Source organism: Macrobrachium nipponense, chromosome 1 (genome assembly GCF_015104395.2).
Source record: "Macrobrachium nipponense isolate FS-2020 chromosome 1, ASM1510439v2, whole genome shotgun sequence".
NCBI lineage: Eukaryota > Metazoa > Arthropoda > Malacostraca > Decapoda > Palaemonidae > Macrobrachium > Macrobrachium nipponense.
The window spans coordinates 146,947,189-146,969,874 of NC_087200.1; the positions used below are offsets into that span (position 1 = coordinate 146,947,189).

Sequence of the window (22,686 nt, forward strand, 5' to 3'; positions counted from 1 at the left end):
CTCTCTCTCTCTCTCTCTCTCTCTCTCTCTCTCTCTCTCAGATAAACAATTTTGTCTTGAATCAGTAAAGGCTGAAAGGACGACCAACATAATGACCTTTTCCAGCCCAGATTCAAAGAGAATTGACGCTAGAAAAGGGAAGACGGGAGGAACTTAACAACGAAGGGAGAGAGAAACCTGCCTCCCGAAGGAAATACGGGGCAGGAGAGAGAGAGAGAGACCAGAAGCAGGAGAACAATTCCAGTTTTGCACTACAAAGGGAGTCACTGAACCTTCAAAAGCTAATTGGATTTCCAATAGAGATTTCCATAGTGTACACGAAATAAGGGTGTGACGGGACCATCTGAGTGGAGGATAAACAACTGTCAAGAAGCAGGTGAGAATGATCCTGGTTATGAGTTGGTGAAAAGGCCCTGTAAGTGAGATGGTCGTCAGTTTGGACGAGGGACACTTGCAGCCCTTCGATCTTGCTGAGGCGATCAAACTGCGAGAGCCCCTGGAGCCAGAATGCTTGGAAGGTGGTTCTGTGGTCCATGGAGCGAACACCCGTCATTGTGGTCCATCGCTAAATGAGGTCAATGTCCTACAAAGAGTGAATTAAAAGCACTATGCAGAAAGCATACCACCAACACAAAAGCTCATATGTATCCAGTGAAACACTATTCAAGTGTACATGTTGGCGTGAGATCTCATGACTGGCCGGAAAGAATCTGATGAAACATGACACGTAGTATTTGCATTAGGTAACCCTTAACCCTTTCGAAAATACTAAAGTTGCGAGAAAACTCTTGAGCAGTTTTCTCGAATTCTTAACCTTAAGAAAATCATGTTCTTACATTTGATACGTGATCCACCTCAATTTTTTAATCAGTGACGGCATAAGACTGAAAAGCTTTCTCTACTCCGAATGACTGTAGTGTAAAGAAGAATCTCCAAAAATAAAGAAGGGTAGGGGTGATGATAATGGTGATGACGAAAGACAAAATGAGGAACTAGATCATCCGTCCTCGTATTTTCAACCACAATAAACATGTGATACAAGGGATTTAACTGTTAACCAGTACATTATCTAATCAGAGAGAGTGATATATCAAAGACAACAACGACAATAATAATAATAATAATAATAATAATAATAAATAATAATAATAATAATAATAATAATAATAATAATAATAATAATAATAATAATAATAATAATTTTACAAGGTCAGATGTCACAACGATTATGGCAATCTACGACAGACGTGTTTTTCATTGCAAAAGATGTGGATTAAAATAGATTGATATCAAAATGTAAAATCAGAAATATCCCACAAGCATTCACTCGACTCATATGTACTTGGATGAAAAACCCTGAACGACCAAAATACAAAGCACTTGATATCTGCTCTAACCACCGCTAATCTCACATTCGACTGAACAGACTTGACAGTCAACATCTGCGAGATAGAACAAAGAAACTGTAAATCAGTCCCTCGATGAGGAACATTTCTTTCTCCTTACTGCAAAAGGCATAATATAAAAACAACGGTCTTTAGTGGTAAAAAAACAAAATTGTGTGACTGACAACCGTTTTTATGAAGTATCATACACTGCATCAGTGAGGGATTCCTTCAATTCTAGGACACCAGAAACAGGAGCAACATGACACACATGGGGGGGGGGGATGAGTCCTTGAGCATACACAGAAGCACATGGCAGCTCACATGACAAACTCAACATGGCGAATCGATAGCCACGCGAGTCCATATCAGGCAAAGATATGTAACCCAACCCAGGACCCACTCACTAACCGCAGGCAAACCTCTGTGAAAAGCAGGTATATATATATATATATATATATATATATATATATATATATATATTATATATATATATATATATATATATATATATATATATATATATATATATATATATATATATATACATATACATATACCAATGAAAGGCAGACATTAAAAGCGAGTCAAATGATACATATAGTATATGAAGATTATTACAAGAACTAAAGTACCTAATAACAATGACAGTGAGCTCGGTTGAGTAGTTAACCCAGGAACTGTACGGACTTGACGTACGGTCCTAAAGGTTGAAACAAGGTAGTAGACTAACAGTATTTTCATTCTGTTGACGTGCACAGTGAATGTGACTCCATCGGGTTTTAAAGTGAAAATGAGCGATGACGTAAGCCACTCTGAATACATTAGCAGTTTCACAAAGAAAGCAGTACCATTAGCAGAGGTAAAATGTGCTTCGTAAAAGCTAACGCATACATCAACAACATTACAATGCAAGAAACTGTCGAAATAAAGTACAGAACACAGTTACATAAGGCGAAGACTGCTCCTTTGTCCCGATGAGAAGCCACTTAAGTCTAATCAGATACCATTGAAATTCGACGAAGAAATGATTAGTATTGAACAAGCTCTCCCCCCCCCCCCCCATTCTATTTTCAAATACACGCAAAGGACAAATGCTAAGAAAAACAAAACAATTTAAAATCAGAATCACTTTGTACTTATATGTCAGAAGTATTCAGAAAAATATTTCTTTTTAATCCAGTATTCAATATTCATTGCATTAAAACGATTGTGGTTTAGCACTCACGATTGATTGTGACCAATTTAAAGATGCCCTCAAACCTTTAACATTCTAATCAGATGTGTTCGTCAGAGAACCAATCTATAATTATCACAATATTAATAAAAAATATCATATACTTTGACTCAAAACCACTTAAGGACAATTTTATACCAAAATAAACATATCGTCTAGTAATAATATTACTAGGAGGAACGTTTTTGAAGATTATGGACAATTCTGTTATTTCAACTGCGGTCAGTACTGCGTATCCATGAATTTACTGCCAAGTAACAATTATAGTCCACGGTAATGAGCAGCACGTTTAGATTGGCCGTCGTCCAACCCAGGGTCGGTCTTTACTCTCTTATTGACGTCACTTTTGAAGTATAAAAGACAGTATTATACAGTTTGAAAAATCTACAACGCTGAACACAAGTTGCTTTATTAGTAATAAACGTTTTTTCTTATCATATTGTGAATAGCTATAATAAAAGCAATCAGACAAACTTCACCAATAGGCGTCTGGATTTACATACGTGTATAAACATTGACGCGTGTATATATACATATATGGTGTGTATTTATGTATGAATGATCCTCCGAGAACCCTAATTGATAGTGTAATCAGCCAAGGCGCGAGATGTGGCATTGCAGTGCAGCAATAATCTCCCGTCTTTGTGAGTTGGCAACCCCGCCCCCCACCCCAACCCCCCCCCGCCCCCACCACCCCCCACCCCAAAAGCCGCCGAGAAAACTAGACGCCTAAACCTTTCAGTTATGTTCGCTACATCTCGTGAAATTTTCATTCAACTTTTACCAAAGTGATAGCACTTTTACATGAATTTTGCAAATGTAAGAGGAAACGAATTTACAATTTCACGACTGACGTATGCCGTATATAATATATCATTTGAGTTCAACCGAACGAAATGATGACAATATATTTCCAATAAACGCCAACCGCGAGAGATTTCCCAACATCAAAAATGAAATACTGACAACTACCTCGTTTTGATCGCCACCTTCAAAGAGAGGATGAAAGGAGTTAACAAGATCCGCCATTTTGTATAAATAATAAGAAGAAAAACCTTGACGTCCTTTCCATCTGTATTAACAGCAACTGTCCTAAACACAGAAGCAACAAGAGACATGGAATGTATATACAGTACTTGTACCGAACGTATACAAGGCAATGATAGTGAGCATGTGCGTATATTCATTACACACACACATATATATTATATTATATTCATATATATCATATATATATATTTATATATATAGAGAGAGAGAGAGAGAGAGAGAGAGAGAGAGAGAGAGAGAGAGAGAGAGAGAGAGAGAGAGAGATGAACTTAAAAGGTCATTGTCCAGGACTGACTTGATCTGGATGAGGCTATACGTATGTCCCCTCAAAATTATGGGCTAAGAACAATCATGTCGTAAATGGTAAATTTTTCAAGTAGACATTGTTCAACCAGGATATATGGATAACGCGGGATATGAAAGGATATGATATAGTGAATGCATGACTACGGCTACCGGATCCCGTAACACGACTAAATTTGGGAAAATAATGAAGAACAAAGAGTTGGATGAACAGACAGATTCAAACTACACGAAGGAATACAGAACGTGTATCAATGTGGTCAACTGGTCAAAAAGAAAGCTCAATATAGCTTTATATTAAAACTAACAAATCATAAAGCAGATGTACAGACAGTACAATCAGTGGAACAAGGACCTTTCAGTGATATACATCGATGACAGATACAATATTAAGTAAATATACTGAGAATAAAACATGACGTCACCTGCAAATTGTAGCCTTTATAATAAAGTGAAGTCTATTTTGTAAGGTTTGACCAGACCATTGAGCTGATTCACAGCTCTCCTATGGCTGGCCCCAAGGATTAGAGTTTCTTTTTTGAGTGGTTAGGAACAAACTGGTTACTTAGCAACGGGACCTAAAGCTTATTGTGGGATGCGAACCACATCGAGAAATTAATTTCTATCACCAGAAAAAAATGACTCTGATTTTGCGTTGGCAGAGCCGGGAATCGAACCCGCACACTGACATCGATAGTCAAGTCCAACGAGGAACTCTAAATGTAGGCTTTGGTAAAGGAATACTTGAAAAACATGGATACGTTCAAAATCCCCATAAATAATCACTTACGAGTCATTACCGAAACAAGAATAAATTATTATAATAACAAATAATATTAAAATAATAGTTTCCCAAATTATGGGAATCATTCTATCAAGTTACAAGGTTCACTGAGCATGGTCACTCAACCAATAACAAAGAAATTCACATGGGATATGGCCACCCCTTCCTAATCGAGCAGTCACTGATTACCTTTTTAAACCAACACTTATCAAGATTTTTTTCTGACGAAAAACGAAATAAGGAATAAAGAAGCTAATTATGTAAAAAAAGACCTCTTGAGGATTACCCAATTAGTTACCTCAGGGTTACACGAGATAATTATGAAAACTGCAACTGACAAGGTCGATGAGGATAACGACGAATTTTAAAACTACCTAATGTGACACAAACTTCTAATGACTTTAAACAACCGTCATTCACGACAGCAGCCGGGTGAAGCCCTTCCAAGAGGACACCATTTCATGACCATCACACACTTTCGTCCATCTTGGGCCAACTAATCCACCATAAATATACAATTTACGAAGCCGATATCAATGACGGTCAAGTTCGCCAGAAATGCGGTTGAAAAGCGATCGCCATCCGTTCTTCATTTGGACTGGAGTGAACACTGCAGACTCAGCGGACGGTGTTTACGACCCTGAAGCCTGTTCATAAAGGATCGTATTAAGCAGGCAATAACGGGATGTTACTGAAAAACATAACAAAATGCTAATCTTGGAGAAACGCAAATAGCAATTTGAGATTCCAAACAACGAAGTCTGATTGCTTTTAAAAAAAATCCCACAGCCGATCACACTAGTGGTGGCACCCCATCCGGTTGGAGTCTTTACTAGGATACATGGGGGATTCGAATAACATCCCCTTCATTTTTCGGTACATGAATGAATAAATGAAAGGCTTCATCGAGTAATATTGCTCATGGCGCGCACAATTCCAGTCAGCTCAGCCCCTTGACACATCATCAACCACCATACTAATGCCTTTCTACCGTAGTGTACCAAATATACTGTTTTGAAACTTTCCTATCCACACACCTAGTAACAATATCACATGAAAAGAAACCATATTCACGAGTAAATATATATATAATACACCTTGGCCAATCATAAGTAGACTGGTGGGCAATAGACCTGGAGTGATCCATGGACCTAGCAATCGTGAAACCTACTACACTGTGCCGTATAGTCAAGAGGGGGCCTCTCATTTACAGTATCTTTATTTTGTATCACGTTGTTATTCCGGTGATATACTTAAATAAATGAATAAATAAATATGTATATATAATTCATTACACAGATAGCTTTCGCTTTATCGCCTGTTTTATCGTTTCCATAACAAACACATAAACACATCTTTTTCCAATACTGCAATTACCGGGTTGTGACGTGTACAGACTGACGCCGATTTTTTCAGTGTTTATTACTCAGCTGGTTAATTGTATTACACGAATTATACATGTCTTGCCTTTTTTTGTCAGAATGAAGCACTGCACCCAGGAGAGAAATGGAATGAGAATGAAAAGTCTGATTTTGACAAATTGGAGTTATAACGAGAGAGAGAGAGAGAGAGAGGAGAGAGAGAGAGAGAGAGAGAGAGAGAGAGACTTGTCGAATTGAAAATTTCAAAAATGCAATAAATAACGGATGGAATACTGCATAATTTTTCCATTGCACGCAACATACGTTAATCCTAGTTGACTAAAATCCTGGGAAAAGTAATCGATGGTGCACGTAAATTACAAACAGCCCTACTATCTTCTCTTTTGTTCGTCTATCTTGCTTGTCCTTTCTTCTCAACCAGCTGGTTTTATTCTATTCAACAAATATAAAATAGTTAAAGACCTAAAGCTAAAATGGAGACGAAGTGAATATTTCTATTTGCTTCCAGTGTCTTCACGATCTGTCTACAGATTCCTTGGCAACCGGGGGTGACAATGAGCTTCACTCTGACAAGGCGGTTTGATATTCTCTCTCTCTCTCTCTCTCTCTCTCTCTCTCTCTCTCTCTCTCTCTCTCTCTCTCTCTCTCTCTCTCTCTCTGACAGAAGAGCCTCGGGTCAAGTTAGGATTAAGAACCTACTGTGTAATTTGGGTTAAAAGGATGGTTGAGTCTAATGTAAGGCAGAAGACAGGGAAATAGGCCTATGAGAAATGCACTAAAAGTATGGCCAAACAACAAGGTTATAAAGGAGTAAAAAACAAATGAAAAATGTATAACTGAATTCCCACAAACAACGTGAAAGGAATCTGAATAAATATAACTGCGAAATTTTCTATTATGAAATAAAATGGCCTTCACGAACTGCACACACTACAGAAAATGTTTATATGTGTAGGCATATTTTTGTACAGATCTCTCAATTCTGCAAATAAAAAAATCAGTACGCTGTATACATTTTGGAATTCACACTAACTGAAATTATATTCCAAAGTAATAATGTATGAGTACGATCTTGACTGGTATACAAACACGAATGGGCGTTTTTACAATAATTTATTTATCTGCACGAAGAATATTAAACTAAAGTAGGAAGTTTATAAATCAAATGGGAGCGCAGGGCAAGAAATGATATAATAGGGGAGAGGAGGTTCCGTATGTAAAGAAATAACGATGAAGAGGTGATATTATGACTAGGACATTTATGTCCTTTGTATCATCCCGGGTAGAATATTAAACGGTAGTATTAACTGGGATCTTGGTGGCACCAGAGGTATTGGAAGACCCAGTCCTACTTTAATGAGAAGTGCGCGGACCGAGGGGAAGGTGTTTGGAGATGAGGGGAGATTTGTGCGAGTGAATACACAGACACAGAGAAATTAAATTTCACAAAGAGCCGTTCACATCGCACGGTGTTTGATATAATATATATATATATATATATATATATATATATATATATATATATATATATATATAAATATATATTATATACACACACACACACACACACACACACACACACATATATATATATAATATCACAATTTTTCAACTGTACCATTTTCCATGATGGCTATTAAGATTATACTCGCATGTAAAATTCTCCGTACATTAATCATTTATACATATACAAATACAGGCCTCACCATAAAATCCACGTAAGAAGGCGAGAGAAAACCGGGGCTTGGAAAAAGTCCTACTTTCGTAGTTTATTCTGCATTTTCAAGTTCACATGCATATATAGCTATATATATATGTGCGTGGAAGCAGGAAAAAGAGGTTTGTAAATCATTCATCAGTTTCTACCATCTGAAACATGACCGAGAGGATATTCTGCACTTCTCCCACGATTTTAACTGGGTAAATATTAGTCCCGATGTGATTAACACCAGTATTTAGCACAATATACCTTATTATATCACATCAATTATGATTACATCCTGAGGGTGTCCTTCGAAACTTCAACCAAAATAACACTTCCGACTGACCAGAAAACCCCTCGAATATTTGCCCTAATTTTACATGCGCAAAAAAATATCTAGCTTCTCAAGTAGGTTAAACTTTTCGCATCTTTACATTTTTTGAGCCCTGATCCTGCTGCCGTTTACTTCAATAAAACATTGGCCTATGTTTACATGGTAAATTAACAATTAATATTCAACGTCCTTGAGTCCCCCCCACCCCAACCCACCCCCAACGTCACGGGGTCCTGAGAAGAAGGGAGGGAGACTTATGTAATATGCAGTCCCCGTCCGCCATGTTGAAGTACGTTTAAGTATATTTACAAATTTCTGTCGACCAAAACACCGTACACCCTGTGCACAAAAACACCAATTCTGCACTCGACATACCTCCATTTATTGATCCCGACGTTGGATGATCCAGCGAACCAGGGGTCCAAAATAAAAATACATCTGTAAGTGTTGGCATTTTTCAAACCTGCCAGGAGCGCAGGGTTATCGTGCAGACGGAGGCCTTTTCTAAACCAATGGACAACATTCTTTTCTCCAGTCATTATTGTAAGGGAGGCAATTCAGGTTGCACGAAAGTAAAAACGGATCACTACACTCATGTTCAAGCAAACTTTGTGGGGACTTACGGCGCGAACAGTTACCAGCTCCGCACGAATTGTTCATCTAGACTGGCGGCCATACTGGTGAACATGCCTCACTCAACGTGACTTTCCCCAGACCGATGTTGCCAACAGTTGCCAGAATAACCGTGCTTTCCATAAAAAATTTCCGATCCGAAATGGTTCATCTCGTATTTGCGTGTATTTAAGCTTTGTGTTTATATAATACTACCCATAAAATAGCATCACTTCACATAAACTACCTTGTATTTGGTTAAAACAAAATATAGGTGGGAGAAATGAAACGGCAAGAGCAGTCGCGACCCGCTCAACGTGACCGCCAGCCAATCAAATACTTGCTACCAGTGCGCTTTGGCCCTTTAAGCTTTAATAGATGGCAGATTTGTGCCTGGTTGTGTTGAACTGAACGTACCCTACTGTTTGCAAAGAGATCGGCCCCCACTAAATGACCATAACGTAATAGCTACAGCCAGGGAAAATGAAATGATGTTCAAGAGAAAGACAATTATTGTTGGCACACCGAAGTAACTCAAGATAGCACAACACAGAAGGTGCAATTGCAGTTTGCTGCACGTTATCATTAATAAAATAAATTCTCAAACGCTTAAATAAAAACAAAATCATTCTCTCTCTCTCTCTCTCTCAAACGAATCGTTACGCTAGTGTCTGCAATATGAGCCCGGGTCACTGGGTGTAAAATTCTCACCTCCCCCCCCCTTTTTTTTTATATAATAGCGCCCATATAAACACGGGGTTTGATCGTAAAAAAAAAAATAACAATTTAAAAAATCAGACCCTATCACAGCAGTCACTCCCGCAGTTCGAAAATGATCATTTCAAGCAGGTGTCGCGTTGATCAATAATAAGTATTGCTATCAAGGCATAATAAATTCTCAGTGAATATCTACCGGTTGCTGATCCTAAGCTTTAACAGAGCCGTTGATGACCTACGGAGTCATTTATCAGTTTAATTTTTCCAGATGTGACCTGGCAAAGTACGTGGGCTCCACCCATGGGTTGTATTTGTCTATCGTTTATAGTATGCTTGTCATGCTGTTATTTGGTGGTTCGTCCTTTTTATGCTCGAATCTGTTTTAACATATATTTTACCTTTGCAGCTTTGAAAACAGGCAGTAATACACACAGACACACACACACACACACATATATAAGTGTGTATCTAGTATAATATAATAATATATATAGATATATATATTTATATATAGATATATATATATATATACACACACACACACACACACACAAAGTGTCTTTGACGTGGAAATGCTCTCTAGCCTAACCCAAATCTATGCAATATGTATCCATAAGGTTTATGTCTATGCGTTATTTTAGGGCTTTCTATGAATAAATTGCAGTATATGAGTCAAGCGGAAGGTAATGGCCTCCATGCGTAATTGTTATGATTCAATACGTATGAATCTTTCTAACCTTGCGGAAAAAGAACACGATTTTTTGCCTGCTAAGTAACATAACCGGCTCACCACCGCGTAGACTTTTGTTCGATCCCGAACCGAGGAAGGAACTAAATAAGCAGTGAATTGTTTTGGTTCTTAGCCGACTGCTGAAGACCGCGGTTGTGGTCGAGAGAGAAAGAGAGTAGTAACTGGTATCTGTTATCTTTTACCCAAAGGCAAATATTTTTTTATAAACGCAAATTACTTCAGATATACTAGGGATGGTTTGATGACCAACTGACTGAGGGGAGTTGAAGACAATTATGACCAGCTTAGTAACTTTGACCAGGTGAAATTATATTTATATATATATATATATATATAAATATATATATATATATAAATATATCTATATATATATATATATATATATAGATGAGATAGATAGATAGATAAAGATATATAGATAGATAGATAGATAGATAGATAGATATATATTGTACATTTTTACCAAGTCCATATAGTTCAGTTGGTATAAGCCTGTTTCTTACATACATATACGCACACACATATACAGACAATATACAGGTGTGTATTTAAACAACAAGTACTCTCCTTTTTTGACCAACTCAAAGTCACTATTGAGGGGGAATTACCAACCCCCAATCCTAGCCCCATAGTTGTGCCAGGCCCTGGATACTATTGATACAAATTGTGTCCAAGGCTTGAATAACATTTTTTTCAATCATAAATGATCACAGCATCAAAAGAAATTAATTCATTACAAATATAACATTTTTTCCATTTCATGCAAAGCAACAAAGGAGATTGACAGAATAAACTTAATTGTCTCTGATACTATTTCTGTTAGTCATGTAAAATTTTCGTTTGCTCTCTCTCTCTCTCTCTGTGTTTCTTCCAGTAGTATTGATAATGTCGTCTATTCGTTCCCCTACTTGCGATGGTATCTCTAGGTGTCAGGCTTCATTTCACAAAGAAAGTTCTTTTGTTCAGGAATAATGTCGCTAGACCTGTGCTCCATCCCACCATGACGTCGGCCAGGCATACACTTCACTACTCAGGTCAAAAGAGGCGCAATGGATATACGAAAAACAGGTCTATGTCGTCCAGTGACCAACTCCAACCATGCCCCTTGCCCTGGAGGTTCGGTTATTTTCCCAGTCCGTGTTCTAGCAGAAAGGTTAGACTCAAAAGACGTCATCACGTGTCATTCACCACCATCTACTGTTGTAACCATGGGTGACTCGCCTGCTTTTTCGATGGTTTTTTTTTTTTCTTCTTTTTGCATTTTCTCTACAGTATAACTTTCACGTAAGGGTGCTATTTTTTAAACAGCAAGGAAGCGAATCATAATCAAATTAACTACTTGGTGGCATGTAATTTTTTTTTATATAAAGCTGCATTTACGTTTTATCATTTGCTATAACAATAATTGCTTACTAGGTGAAACTAGCTGTGACCCTGCTCACCAGTGTCATGAGACTACTGGATGAGTTTGCTTGCATATTTTTTTAATGTAAGGTGTGTGTGTGTGTGTGTGTGTGTGTGTGTAAAGCACCATTCAATTCACATTAGCTCGAAATTTTGTATCTGCTCTGATTTTTCTTAATTCGTGTTTTTTTTAATAATTCAAATCTTTACTTTTTGTCCTTGATGGCAATTTCTGTTGCAATTATTTGTGAGAAAATCGTTAAACTATATAACATTTATAAAGTAGGTTTAAGAGAAAATATACCAAAAAATTTGCTAGTCACAGTCGCCATAATTATGGAGAGAGAATGGCTATGCAATGTGTCTGGTTAGGGTTGGCAGGGCCACGTTTTGAGGACCACTTCATCACCCAGTGAATACTTGACCGTTCTTGACCACCGGTGACAAATGCATTTGGTGGCAGAACTAATGCGGGAAGCTTAATCTAAACTACTTATCAAACCGCAGACTCAGCGTCAAGCACGATTGACTTCTCAATTTTATCAGATCTGATTTCAAGTGAAATTCTGTCTGGAGATTCGAATGGGAAATGATATAAGGGGAAAAAATAGTTCCTTTTCCCGATTCAATAGACTGGGAAAGTTGACAATTCAAAGACGCAGAGGAAGCTGGCTTGCAGTGACTAATAATTCATCTTCATACTAGCTGGCACCCAAAACTAGCGGCGTCTTTTAGACATATGGCGTTAACATCTGTCGTCTGTGGCGCGGTTCTAAATTAAGCCAGGAATGTTACGTCACCCATGTTTACTGGCGAGTATTTACGTACCCCGTGTAACCTTGACTAACTGAAGTCCATCAATTTTCGGCTGCCTGGTTAAAATAACATTTAGCTGGTAGTATTCTTAGGCCTAAATCTTGTGTATCCTGTCGCAATCCCAGTTGGATCATGGATCATTCTGATTCTGATCAGGGCTGTTATTTTTGCATTCGAATAAATCAAAATTGTGCTGGCACGGACTCATGCTCCTCCTTCATCAGCTCTCACAAAGGGGTTCTGAATACACAGTAGTTTGATAGGTGATTTTCTCGCAAAGGTTACCCTATTTCTTAGCATGTGTACAACTTCCAGACGTAGCTACTCATTGGAACTATATACTTTTAACGGCTGCAATTCTTTCTACTCGACCGCACATTTGAGCCTCCATCTGTTGGAAGACTCAGTTCAGTGCCAAAAGGTCACCATTCAGAGATGGATTCGTTTTGGATCGGCTCTGGCCATTTATAATGAACTGGCAGCCAATTAATAATCATTGACGGAACGATTACGTGTTACGAAACAAACTGGACATTAGAACATCACCACCTTTGTTATTTAACAAGAGATTATCTCGTGATCTTCATTAAGGAAGATCACGGTCAGGTTAAATGCCGGAAGAAAAACACTTGAAAAACGCGAGACGAAATTCAGATTGTTAAAACTGCATCAAATTTAAATCACCGTCAGGCGTGAATCGTTTACCAGTTGGATCAACTGGATACAGAGAGGCATTTTTGACAAATTGCAAACACTTTCTAAAATACAACCTTCAAGCAGGCGTCCACTGGAGCGCAGTGAAGCCTGGCAACATCGGCCGACACCAACGAGTTCGCTCTTCATCCGGATGATATGTCATGAAAGGCTGTGGATTTGTCATAGAGAGAGAGAGAGAGAGAGAGAGAGAGAGAGAGAGAGACGTCAGACTTGCCCTTTCTGTGACGTCATTCCGTTTATTGTTGGCGTGATCAGGTGACACAGGCAAGGCCTATGGGGGGTGGGGGGGTGGGGGGTTTACATTAGGGTAAATCCCGTACGCGTATCAAGGAGAGAGAGAGAGAGAGAACGAGAGCGAGAGAGAGAGACTCTTTGAGGCTAGAACGTTCCACTCGTTCATAGTTAGATATACAATTTTTTGTTTTATTCTTTTGAATACACGACCTTATTTATGCGCCGGGGACAGAACATAGATCAATCACATATCCTTAACGATGATGCTTTATGCAGCTGAGTAGGGATAGTCAGACAGACAGATAATCTGATCTCTCTCTCTCTCTTTCTCTCTTGAGGAGTTGACTGACAACCAGAGACCTAATTCACTGGTTCAGTTAATATTCTCAAGTTTTTGAAGAAGAGGACATTGTTAGTTATTTCCATTCTAGACTAAGCTATGACTTTCGATCATGACTATGGTCACGGCTCATCGATTGACTGCTATATGAGTTTGTCCAACTGACTGCCGTTCCTTCATCTTTAGCCTCATGAACCAGATTTTCTACTTATGTATCAATTTCTAACTATATTGTTACATACATATCCATATTCTTCCTTTTTTAGCGCAATTACTTTCATCACTTTATTGTTATCCATTTCTAAACTAATCGTTCCATCCACATTGTCGTCATTTTGATTATAATGAAATCAATGGTGTGTCGTGTGTTTTCAAATAACAAACAATGTTTAGACCGATGTGATAAACCAAGGGTAAAGTGTTAGTTTTTAAAACTCCTAAATTCTCTCTCTCTCTCTCTCTCTCTCTCTCTATGTGCTTGAATTGCGTTAGTACAAAGCTGCCCAGTTCTTCCTAAATTTCGAAAGTTTAAATTGCTTAACTGATTAGCTGGAAGCAGTCTGACGTCATTGGCGAGATCGGAAGCTTACATGAAAGGTTCATATAATTTTCCAAAAACATTCCGGATTTTATTCAAGAAAGAGAGAAAACATTGAAAAGGGAGTTGGGGTCTTAATCATTTTGCTGACGTCAATTTCAACCCCGGGCTTTTCACAAAGTCCTAAAACTTCATTGAAAACATTCTTCGTACTCATTGGGCGCTTTTGATTTTTTGTTTAATAAGTCGAATGGTTTGAGAACATTTTTGCGAACATTTATAAAAGAAAATGGGTTTTAAATTTTAATATTTTCATAAAAATAAACTATTATGTGCTTGAAACAGCCGCGATTGTACCTCACACTTTTGTGAGTAGCTACAAAACAAACTGCTGAAAAGCAGCCATGAATTTGTTATCAAAATATCGAAGTACTTATGAATTGACCATTATCGGATCTTTCTAGATAGTGACCATCAAGGGTTTTCGGAGAGTCGTCTTCTAAGATTAATAGCTTTTGGGAGGGATCATTATCTTCATGGTATTTGCAGTCTTTTGATTCTGTTTTGATGGTCATCCCCATCGGGCTTCTACTAAACCCGCCACTAAGGTAGATACACACCGGGTTAAAACCCTTCGGGTCACCGTCTGAGAAAGATCGCCATAATCATCTATAAAAAGTCTCTACTTTCCCTTCTACTGCTGGAAGCAGCCACAACTCTACCATATACCACAGGCAGCAGCTACAAATGTACAATTAACCTCTGAAAGCAGCCACAAATATGCCATAAAGCAAGCGAAAGGGAGGCAAATAGACTATTCACTGTTTGAAACAGCGAAGAGCATATCATAAACCTCTGGCAGTGGCGACAAGAACGCGATCCTTCTACACTCCCCCTCAAAACAAGAATAGAGAGACACCCAGCAATGAAATAAAAATCCCACACCTGGGTAAGATTGAGACGTAGACACAGACACTTGCAAACTTTAACCTTTTTGCTTGTAACTACCCAAATGCCTTTGCCAAATCCCTGATTAACATCCAACAAAAGCCAGTCCCCAAAGACACAGGAGTATGCGAAATCCCTCGCCTCGACTGTGACCAATCCTACATCGGTTTTACTAGTAAATCACTCCTCCAGAGATTAAAACATTTTAAACGATCTGCAGAGTACGGCCAACAGAGCTCAGCTATTGTAACCACATAAATAACCATAATCACAGAATAAACTGGAGTTATCACATGTAAGTTATAGCAACAATTGTCGATTCAAAAGTTAGATGGTAAAATCAGAACGGATTAAACAAAGATATACGATGAATGAAAGACTATCAAACTTGAGGAAAAGGCGGAGATAGGATGTGGGTAAACTGGGTGTCATCAAAGATAGATATGGAAATATATTGCATAGGGATGAAGACATTAAGACGAGATGGAGTGAGTATTTTGAACAGCTTTTAAATACTGAAAATGAGAGAGAGGAAATGGGGGAAGCACAGAGGGTAGAGGGGCCAGTGATGGAGATACATGATACAGAAGTGAAGAGAGCTTTAAGTAAAATGAAGAATGGTAAAGCACCAAGTCCATCGGAGTTACAAATTGAAATGTTCAAATTACTAGGTACAGAGAGGGAGACATGGATGTGGGATTCATTAAAAGCTATATGGGAAGAGAAAGATGTGCCAAGGGACTGGGAGGAGAGTCTAATGGTGAGTGTATATATATATATATATATATATATATATATATATATATATATATATATATGTGTGTGTGTGTGTGTGTGTGTGTGTGTGTGTGTGTGTGTGTGTATATATATATATATATATATATATATATATATATATATATATATATATATATATACACAAGCAGAAAGGAGATGTCATGGACTGTGGTAACTACAAGGGAATTAAACTAACAGAACATGGATTGAAAGTTTTAGAGAGGATAATGGATGAGAGATTATAAAGAACAAGAGACAGCAGTATGGATTCATGAGAGGAAGACGGACGGTGGATGCCATCTTCATAGTAAGACAGCTACAGGAAAAGAGGCGAGAGGAAAACCAGGAGCTCTATTTTGCATTTAGAGACCTAGAGAAAGCATACGATAGGATCTCAAGAAAAGTGATGTTTTGGTGTTTGAAGAAGAGGAAAGTCCCAGAAAAGTTGGTTAGGCTGGTCGGGATGATATATCAAAGAACGAGCACAAAAGTAGTTAGAGCATTTGGGGAAACAGTATACTTGGAAGTTAATATTGGATTATAACAGGGGTCAGCATTAAGCCCATTTTCGTTTCTGTTAGTGATGGATGATGTGTTAAGAGGAGAGATCAGGAGTGAAGAGCTGTGGGAATTGTTGAACACTGATGACCTGGCGATTACTGCCGAAAATGAGGAAGACCTACAGAGAAGGGTTGGGAAGTGGCAGGAGTCTTCAGGGAGGGGAGGCTTTAAGGCGAATGTGAATAAAACAGGTTTTGGTGAGCAGTAAGGAAGATAGAGGCAGAAGAGTAATACATAAAAGAAGAGGCTCGATTATAAAACAGGTGGAAAAGTTTAAATATTTAGGATCTACTTTCAGCCAACAGGGAGGATGTGAGACGGAGTTGACAGTAGGATAAAAACTGCATGGGGAAGTGGAGAAAGGTAGGTGGAGTAGTATGTGATAAGAAAATGCCAATCAAGCTAAAAATCATGATCTATGGCACAGTGATAAGACCAGTGGTAATGGATGGATCAGAAACATGGGCTCTAAAAGGAAAAGAGGAAGTAAAACTTGAGAGAACAGAAATGAGAATGCTGAGATGGATTATGGGAATGTCGCTGCTTGAGAGAGTGGAAAATGATGAAATAAGAAGCAGGGCAGGCTTAGTCAAGATGACACAGGTGATAAGAGAGTCACGATTGAGATGGTATGGGCATGTGTTGGGGATGGGTGATGAGGAGGGAGTGACGAGGGCTTGGGACGAACCTGTTAGAGGAAGAACATCGAGAGGGAGCCAGAGACTCAGATGGCGAGATAAAGAGAAGGAAGATATGGAGAGAAGAGCTTTGGTGGAGGATGACGACTTTGATAGAGGGCAGTGGAGAAGGCGCATCAGGCAACCGACCCCTTAATGTAGGGATAACAGTGGGAAAGATATGATGAACCTCTCAAAAGGAACTTGTGGCTTGATACTATAGATAAAATCTTCCCTCAACCAGCGATTAAGGAGATTTAGAAGCTATCAACTGCAGAGATGTAACTGCTGACCTCTGCAAATCTTGGTATAAATACCGCTTTTCTGTATTTATACCAAAAGTAGCAAGAGATGGGCCCCGGGACCCCTTTTTATTATATATATATATATATATATATATATATATATATATATATATATATATATGTTTACAGTGACGTTAAAGAATTAAGGAAATTATTCCAAAAGGCATTAACTTAAAAGAACTTAAGAGAATGGCACGAAAATGGGAAAGGGAATGAATAATGATTTTTTAAGAAGGGATCTTGTTACTCCAAAACGATCAGGCCTTTAGCCGTCAGGCATGTGGTTTCCATCTCCCCAAAAACTCTATACGCCTCATCTCCGAAGATTAAGTGACTCTCTGGCGCTCCCGACATTTGTGACACTTCGAGCGTCGGAGAATTAATGTAAGGTGGACCTTCTCAAGAGCCTTCTGTTTAATATAACCGAGGGAAATTCAAGGCTTCCTTGTTTCAAAGGTGGATCGTGTGAAAATCATGGCTCCACCCCTTCCAAGGATAGGCCTCTAGTCTTGACGAATCAAAGCAATGAGTGCCGGTCATAAGACAGCCCAAAAAGGGGTATCAACGAATGACCTATGAGGTTACCAAAGGGATACATCCCCAAGAAGCCAAGGCATCAAGCAGGAGGCGTTTCCTAATTTAGAGTCTATGAATCACTATAGACAATTTGACAGGAAGGCATTTTGTGATAAAGTCTGTAGCCACTCAGACACAAGAAGTCTTTCAGAAGATGCCACACCCAGTCAAAATCCAAAATTCCAAAGGCGGTGCTAAGAAGATATCATCCTAATAAAAAGGCCAGACAAAGAGAGAGAAGAACAGAAGAGACAAGAGAAGAGAAGAGACAAGTGAAGTTTGGGAGAACAAACTGAAAAGGAGAGTGGAAAGTGGGAGAACAGAGTGAAGAAGAAAGACACAGAGAGAAGCAAGAAAGAAGAATCCAGCGAAGAAGAATAAACGCAAAGTGTGGTATGAAATAGACAGTGACCGTGACAATCAATACTCAGTAAATTTCCCTCATGCCAATAGATTCGTAATTGCAACAAGTGCCTTTCAGAGAAATAAGTTTTATCAGTCCAAGAGCCCAGAAACTCATTGGTGGAAAATTTATAAGAACCCCTAGCAAAGAATAAACACATATAAGGACACATCAATTTAATTTCTCCCAAAATTATAACCTTTTAGCTAATTCCAGAGTGAGAACATTCAACAAAGGTAAGAAAATTTATATACTCCTATTTCCCCAATTTACAGCCTCCAAATCAGTGCACGTTACTTTAGGGCTGTGCGTAGAGTAAGTAACGTCACAGCATTAAATGGTGATCAGTGGCGGGATACAAAGAGTTAAAAATTGATACAGTGACAGATGAAATGGTACGCAGCGACGGGATGAAAAGAGACGTGAATGACAGTTAAAAACAGCGGCCGCAAAACGGGATCAAAAGTTTTGGTGTCGGCATAAGAGATTTCAATCGAAACACTCCACTCGAAATAGAAGGTTCTCCCCCAAAGACAGTTACCAGTGCTTCTCCCAAATACAAAGACAGTTACCGAGTCGTAACAATAAAAGCGCTCAAAAAAAAAGCCACCCACACTTCGCGAAGAAAAACTCCACTCCGAAGAACAAGAACAGTCGAAAGAAGTTCCACTAGAAGATGAAGAAGATGTCGAACGCGTAAAGAAATTCCGATAATGCATCGGTCAACGCAATCCCGCAGCGAGAGGAGAGGAGAGAGAGAGGAAAACAACGCAAGTTAAACGCAGATGTCAGACGTAGCCCGGGGTGCCAAAGACGATGAAAGATAAGTCCCAGATAATGTCCCCACACTTACATAACATTAAACTTTATTAAAAGTAAATTACGTGATTACCATTTCAGTTAAACAATTTTTGGTACTACGAGATTAAAAGATTTTCATACTGAACTTTTTTTTTGGCAATGAAACTTTACGATATTTCTTCATTTTACTAATTCTAACTAATCAACTACTAAGACCCTTTTCTGAACATTTGTATTTACTAACCAATAACTTTAAATTTAATTTGAATTCTAATTGTGTCATTTTATGTTGGTTTTTGTGTTTTTGGTTGTTCTTTGTGATTTCTTATACTTTGTTTTTTTGTTTTAATATTTGCTTTTTACTCTTATTTGTTACGTCGAATGAATGTTTACTTGTTTTTATTTTGTTTTAACAAGGGTAACTCACAGGAAGTCTCTCATTAGCGTACACTTTACGGTCAGTTCAGTATCGTTTTACCAGTACTGTTAAGAAGGTTTTTGTGGTTGTTTAAGAATCGCCCACCGGTAACGTAAGACTTTGAGAATATTTCTGGGGAAAATTCTTTTATTTCGGTGATCGAATACTTAAGTAAAAATAATTTATTGTTATTATCATCATTATTCTTTTCGGGATATTACTGTCATAACTTTGATACTTTTAATGACACCCAGTGCTTAAGAAAATTTCCATTAACGAGTCGATGGTCAAAGGCAGACCGACTCCTAATCAGAACGTAAGAACGCCTGTGCTCGCGAGAAGTCAAACAAGGAAATTAATCATGGCGGAAGGTACACAGTCAGCGAATTCGAGCGCAGCAGTAATGGGAGCACATAAGGGACATGTAATTAATCACATAGCTAAATTTTGCGGAAGAAAGGATGGTCAGTTAGCTTGCAACTTAGAGAACTGGATAGAGTAGGTGGAGACACGCCTAGACAGCATAACGAGGACAGATAGAGAAAACCTTATTGAAGCCAAGAGTTATCTTGATTTAGAAGCCGGAGGAGACTTAGAACGATACGTCCACTCCGAGACATACCGAGATCTTAAGAATTGGGAAGAACTGAAACAATATTTTAGGAAGGTCTATTCCACAGTTGGTGAAAGGGATCCAGTTACTAGCCTGGCAAGGATAGTGCGTCAATTTAAGTTAGACGAAAGACGCTATCAAGAGTTTAGCTCTCAGTTGTATAACAATATGAATGAATGGGGTAACTTCATGGAATCCACAGGTTGGATAGAGGTAGAAGAGGCAAGCAAAAATGCTAATGGGTCAAGTCAAAAAATATTTAGACTAGCAATAATGATTGGAAGCCTGCCAACGGAAGTTATTGCAAGGATGACTCGTAAGTGGGAGACATCCGATGATGTAGCCGAGATTGAAGAGGAGGAAACAAAAATCCTAGGTAGAAGACCTGAAGGGAATCCTATATATAGACCTTTAGTCGCTATAGGACAAAAAGAAAGGGGTCCAAATAGATTTAGGACACCATCAAGAAATCAGAATAAGATGCCAGGTAAATCTTCTCAAGGAGGATTTTCGACAGTCACGTGTTATAACTGACAGAAGAGAGACATTATGCCAGTGACTGCCGAGGGATGGCCTTCTTTCTTTCCATAAGAGAACAGGACATAGTGCTCGAGAATGCAGAAATAAATTTGTTTCAACTCCTAGAGGTAGACCTCAGTCGAGAGGCAGAAGTAGAAACCATAGTCAATCTCCCCCAGCTAGAGGAAATAGGGATTCCGTCCCAAATAGGTATGCTAATCAAACAGCAAGCATAGGGTATCAACCAGTTCAGCCAATGTCAGACGACGCAATGGGAAATTTTCTGATTACTGGTACAATGCATCTTCCTCTATAACAGAGAGAACGTCCGGAACGCCAAGGCTAAGTCAAGCTACACAGGTTAGCAAAGTTGATGTAGGGAATGAATATAATTATAGACCATTATTTCCTGCACATGTCGGTCTAGAGAAACCTATTGTCCCATTCTTTGATACAGGTAGTCCCAAGAATATAATGTCAGAAAAGGTGTATAGATTGTATTTTTCTCACTTAAGTTTGAACCCAGCGGTAGATTGTAGAATCACAGACGTCCAGGGTAATAATATCCACGTAATTGAACAGTTAGATTTCCCATTTAGGCTAGGAAGAATTGCTCTAAGACAAAAGGTTCTGGTAGCCAGAGATATACAATTAGATTTTGCCCATTTGCTGATAGGTTATCCAAATATGGCTAGACAAGGGATAAGCATTGATGCCCCTAGAGAACAACTAGTGATTAAAAACGGTTGTGAGATTTCTAGAGTACCAATATGCAGGTCAATTAAAAGAACCCAGACTCAAGAGAACCCCACGGTTAAAGGTATTTTAAAGAAGGATAAGACAGAGGGAAGATATTCAGAATGCATCACGAGTTCACAACAGATCGATCATTAAACCTCTTAGAATCAAATCAATGCACTTGTTTAAAGTTAGAGAGGGAATTAACACTTAATCCTGGGGAAAGTACTTGGGTAGAATGTACAGTAAATCCAATTTTTGAAGGGAAGGAAATTCTCACACTTACTGAAAAGTCGCAAGTAAACGGAATACATTATTCTTCTAGTTTACATGAAGTTAGACAGAGCAAAATAGCTTTACAGATTACAAATAACAGAGGAGGAAAGGTTAAGTTAACACCAGGTACAGAGATAGGCCTAGCAGAAGTATACTCCATACCTATCCGAGTTGTAGAAGGGGAAACGGTAGCAGCAATCAGTAAAGGAAATGAAAATTATGCTCAGGACATAAAACTAAGAGCTAAGATAGGATCTCATTTAAAGGACATTAAGGAAAACCATGTTAGAGAAGAATTCATAGACTTACTGTGCGAATATAAGGATATAGTCGCTCTTGACGCCGACACCTTGGGAAATACACGCTAAATAACGCACAAGATAGACATTCCATCAAACACAAAGCCAATTTACATACCAGCCTACAGAGTAGCACATTCCCAGAAGGAGATCATTGAAAGAGAAGTACAAAGAATGAATAGGCAAGGAATAATAGAACCATCTAAATCCCCATGGTCTTTTCCACTTTTGCTAGTTCCTAAAAGGAACCAAATTACTGAAAATGATCCTTATCCAATGCCGTCAATGCGAGATCTTATCGCCAGTATAGGGTCCAAGAAGTACTTCACCACTATAGATTTACTGCAGGGATTCTTGCAAATCCCTCTAGACGAAGAAAGTAAACCGTTGACAGCTTTTTCCACTAGTAACGGCAGATACCAGTATGTAAGAATGCCCTTTGGTCTAAAGTCAAGCCCGGTAACTTTTG

The 22,686-nt window shown here is 38.5% G+C and overlaps 2 protein-coding genes across 2 annotated transcripts in view; one reads left to right on the forward strand and one right to left on the reverse strand.

The window, feature by feature from the left end:
* Positions 1–8,860, reverse strand: part of LOC135219729 (cryptochrome-1-like) — a 163,722-nt gene extending 154,862 nt beyond the window's left edge. The window contains exon 1 of the mRNA XM_064256737.1: positions 8,553–8,860. Coding sequence (XP_064112807.1) covers positions 8,553–8,716 — 164 coding nt within the window. The 5' untranslated portion in view covers positions 8,717–8,860. The remainder of the gene's footprint in view (positions 1–8,552) is intronic.
* An 8,077-nt stretch (positions 8,861–16,937) lies between these two features.
* LOC135218967 (uncharacterized) lies at positions 16,938–17,426 on the forward strand. The gene has a single exon (XM_064255406.1). The coding sequence runs from the start codon at positions 16,938–16,940 to the stop codon at positions 17,424–17,426; it is 489 nt and encodes a 162-aa protein (XP_064111476.1).
* Positions 17,427–22,686: the final 5,260 nt, after the last annotated feature.

What these genes read in the sequence shown, in the direction of transcription:
- LOC135218967 (XM_064255406.1), top strand. Translation starts at nt 16,938, where the DNA reads ATGGGGAAGTGGAGAAAGGTAGGTGGAGTAGTATGTGATAAGAAAATG.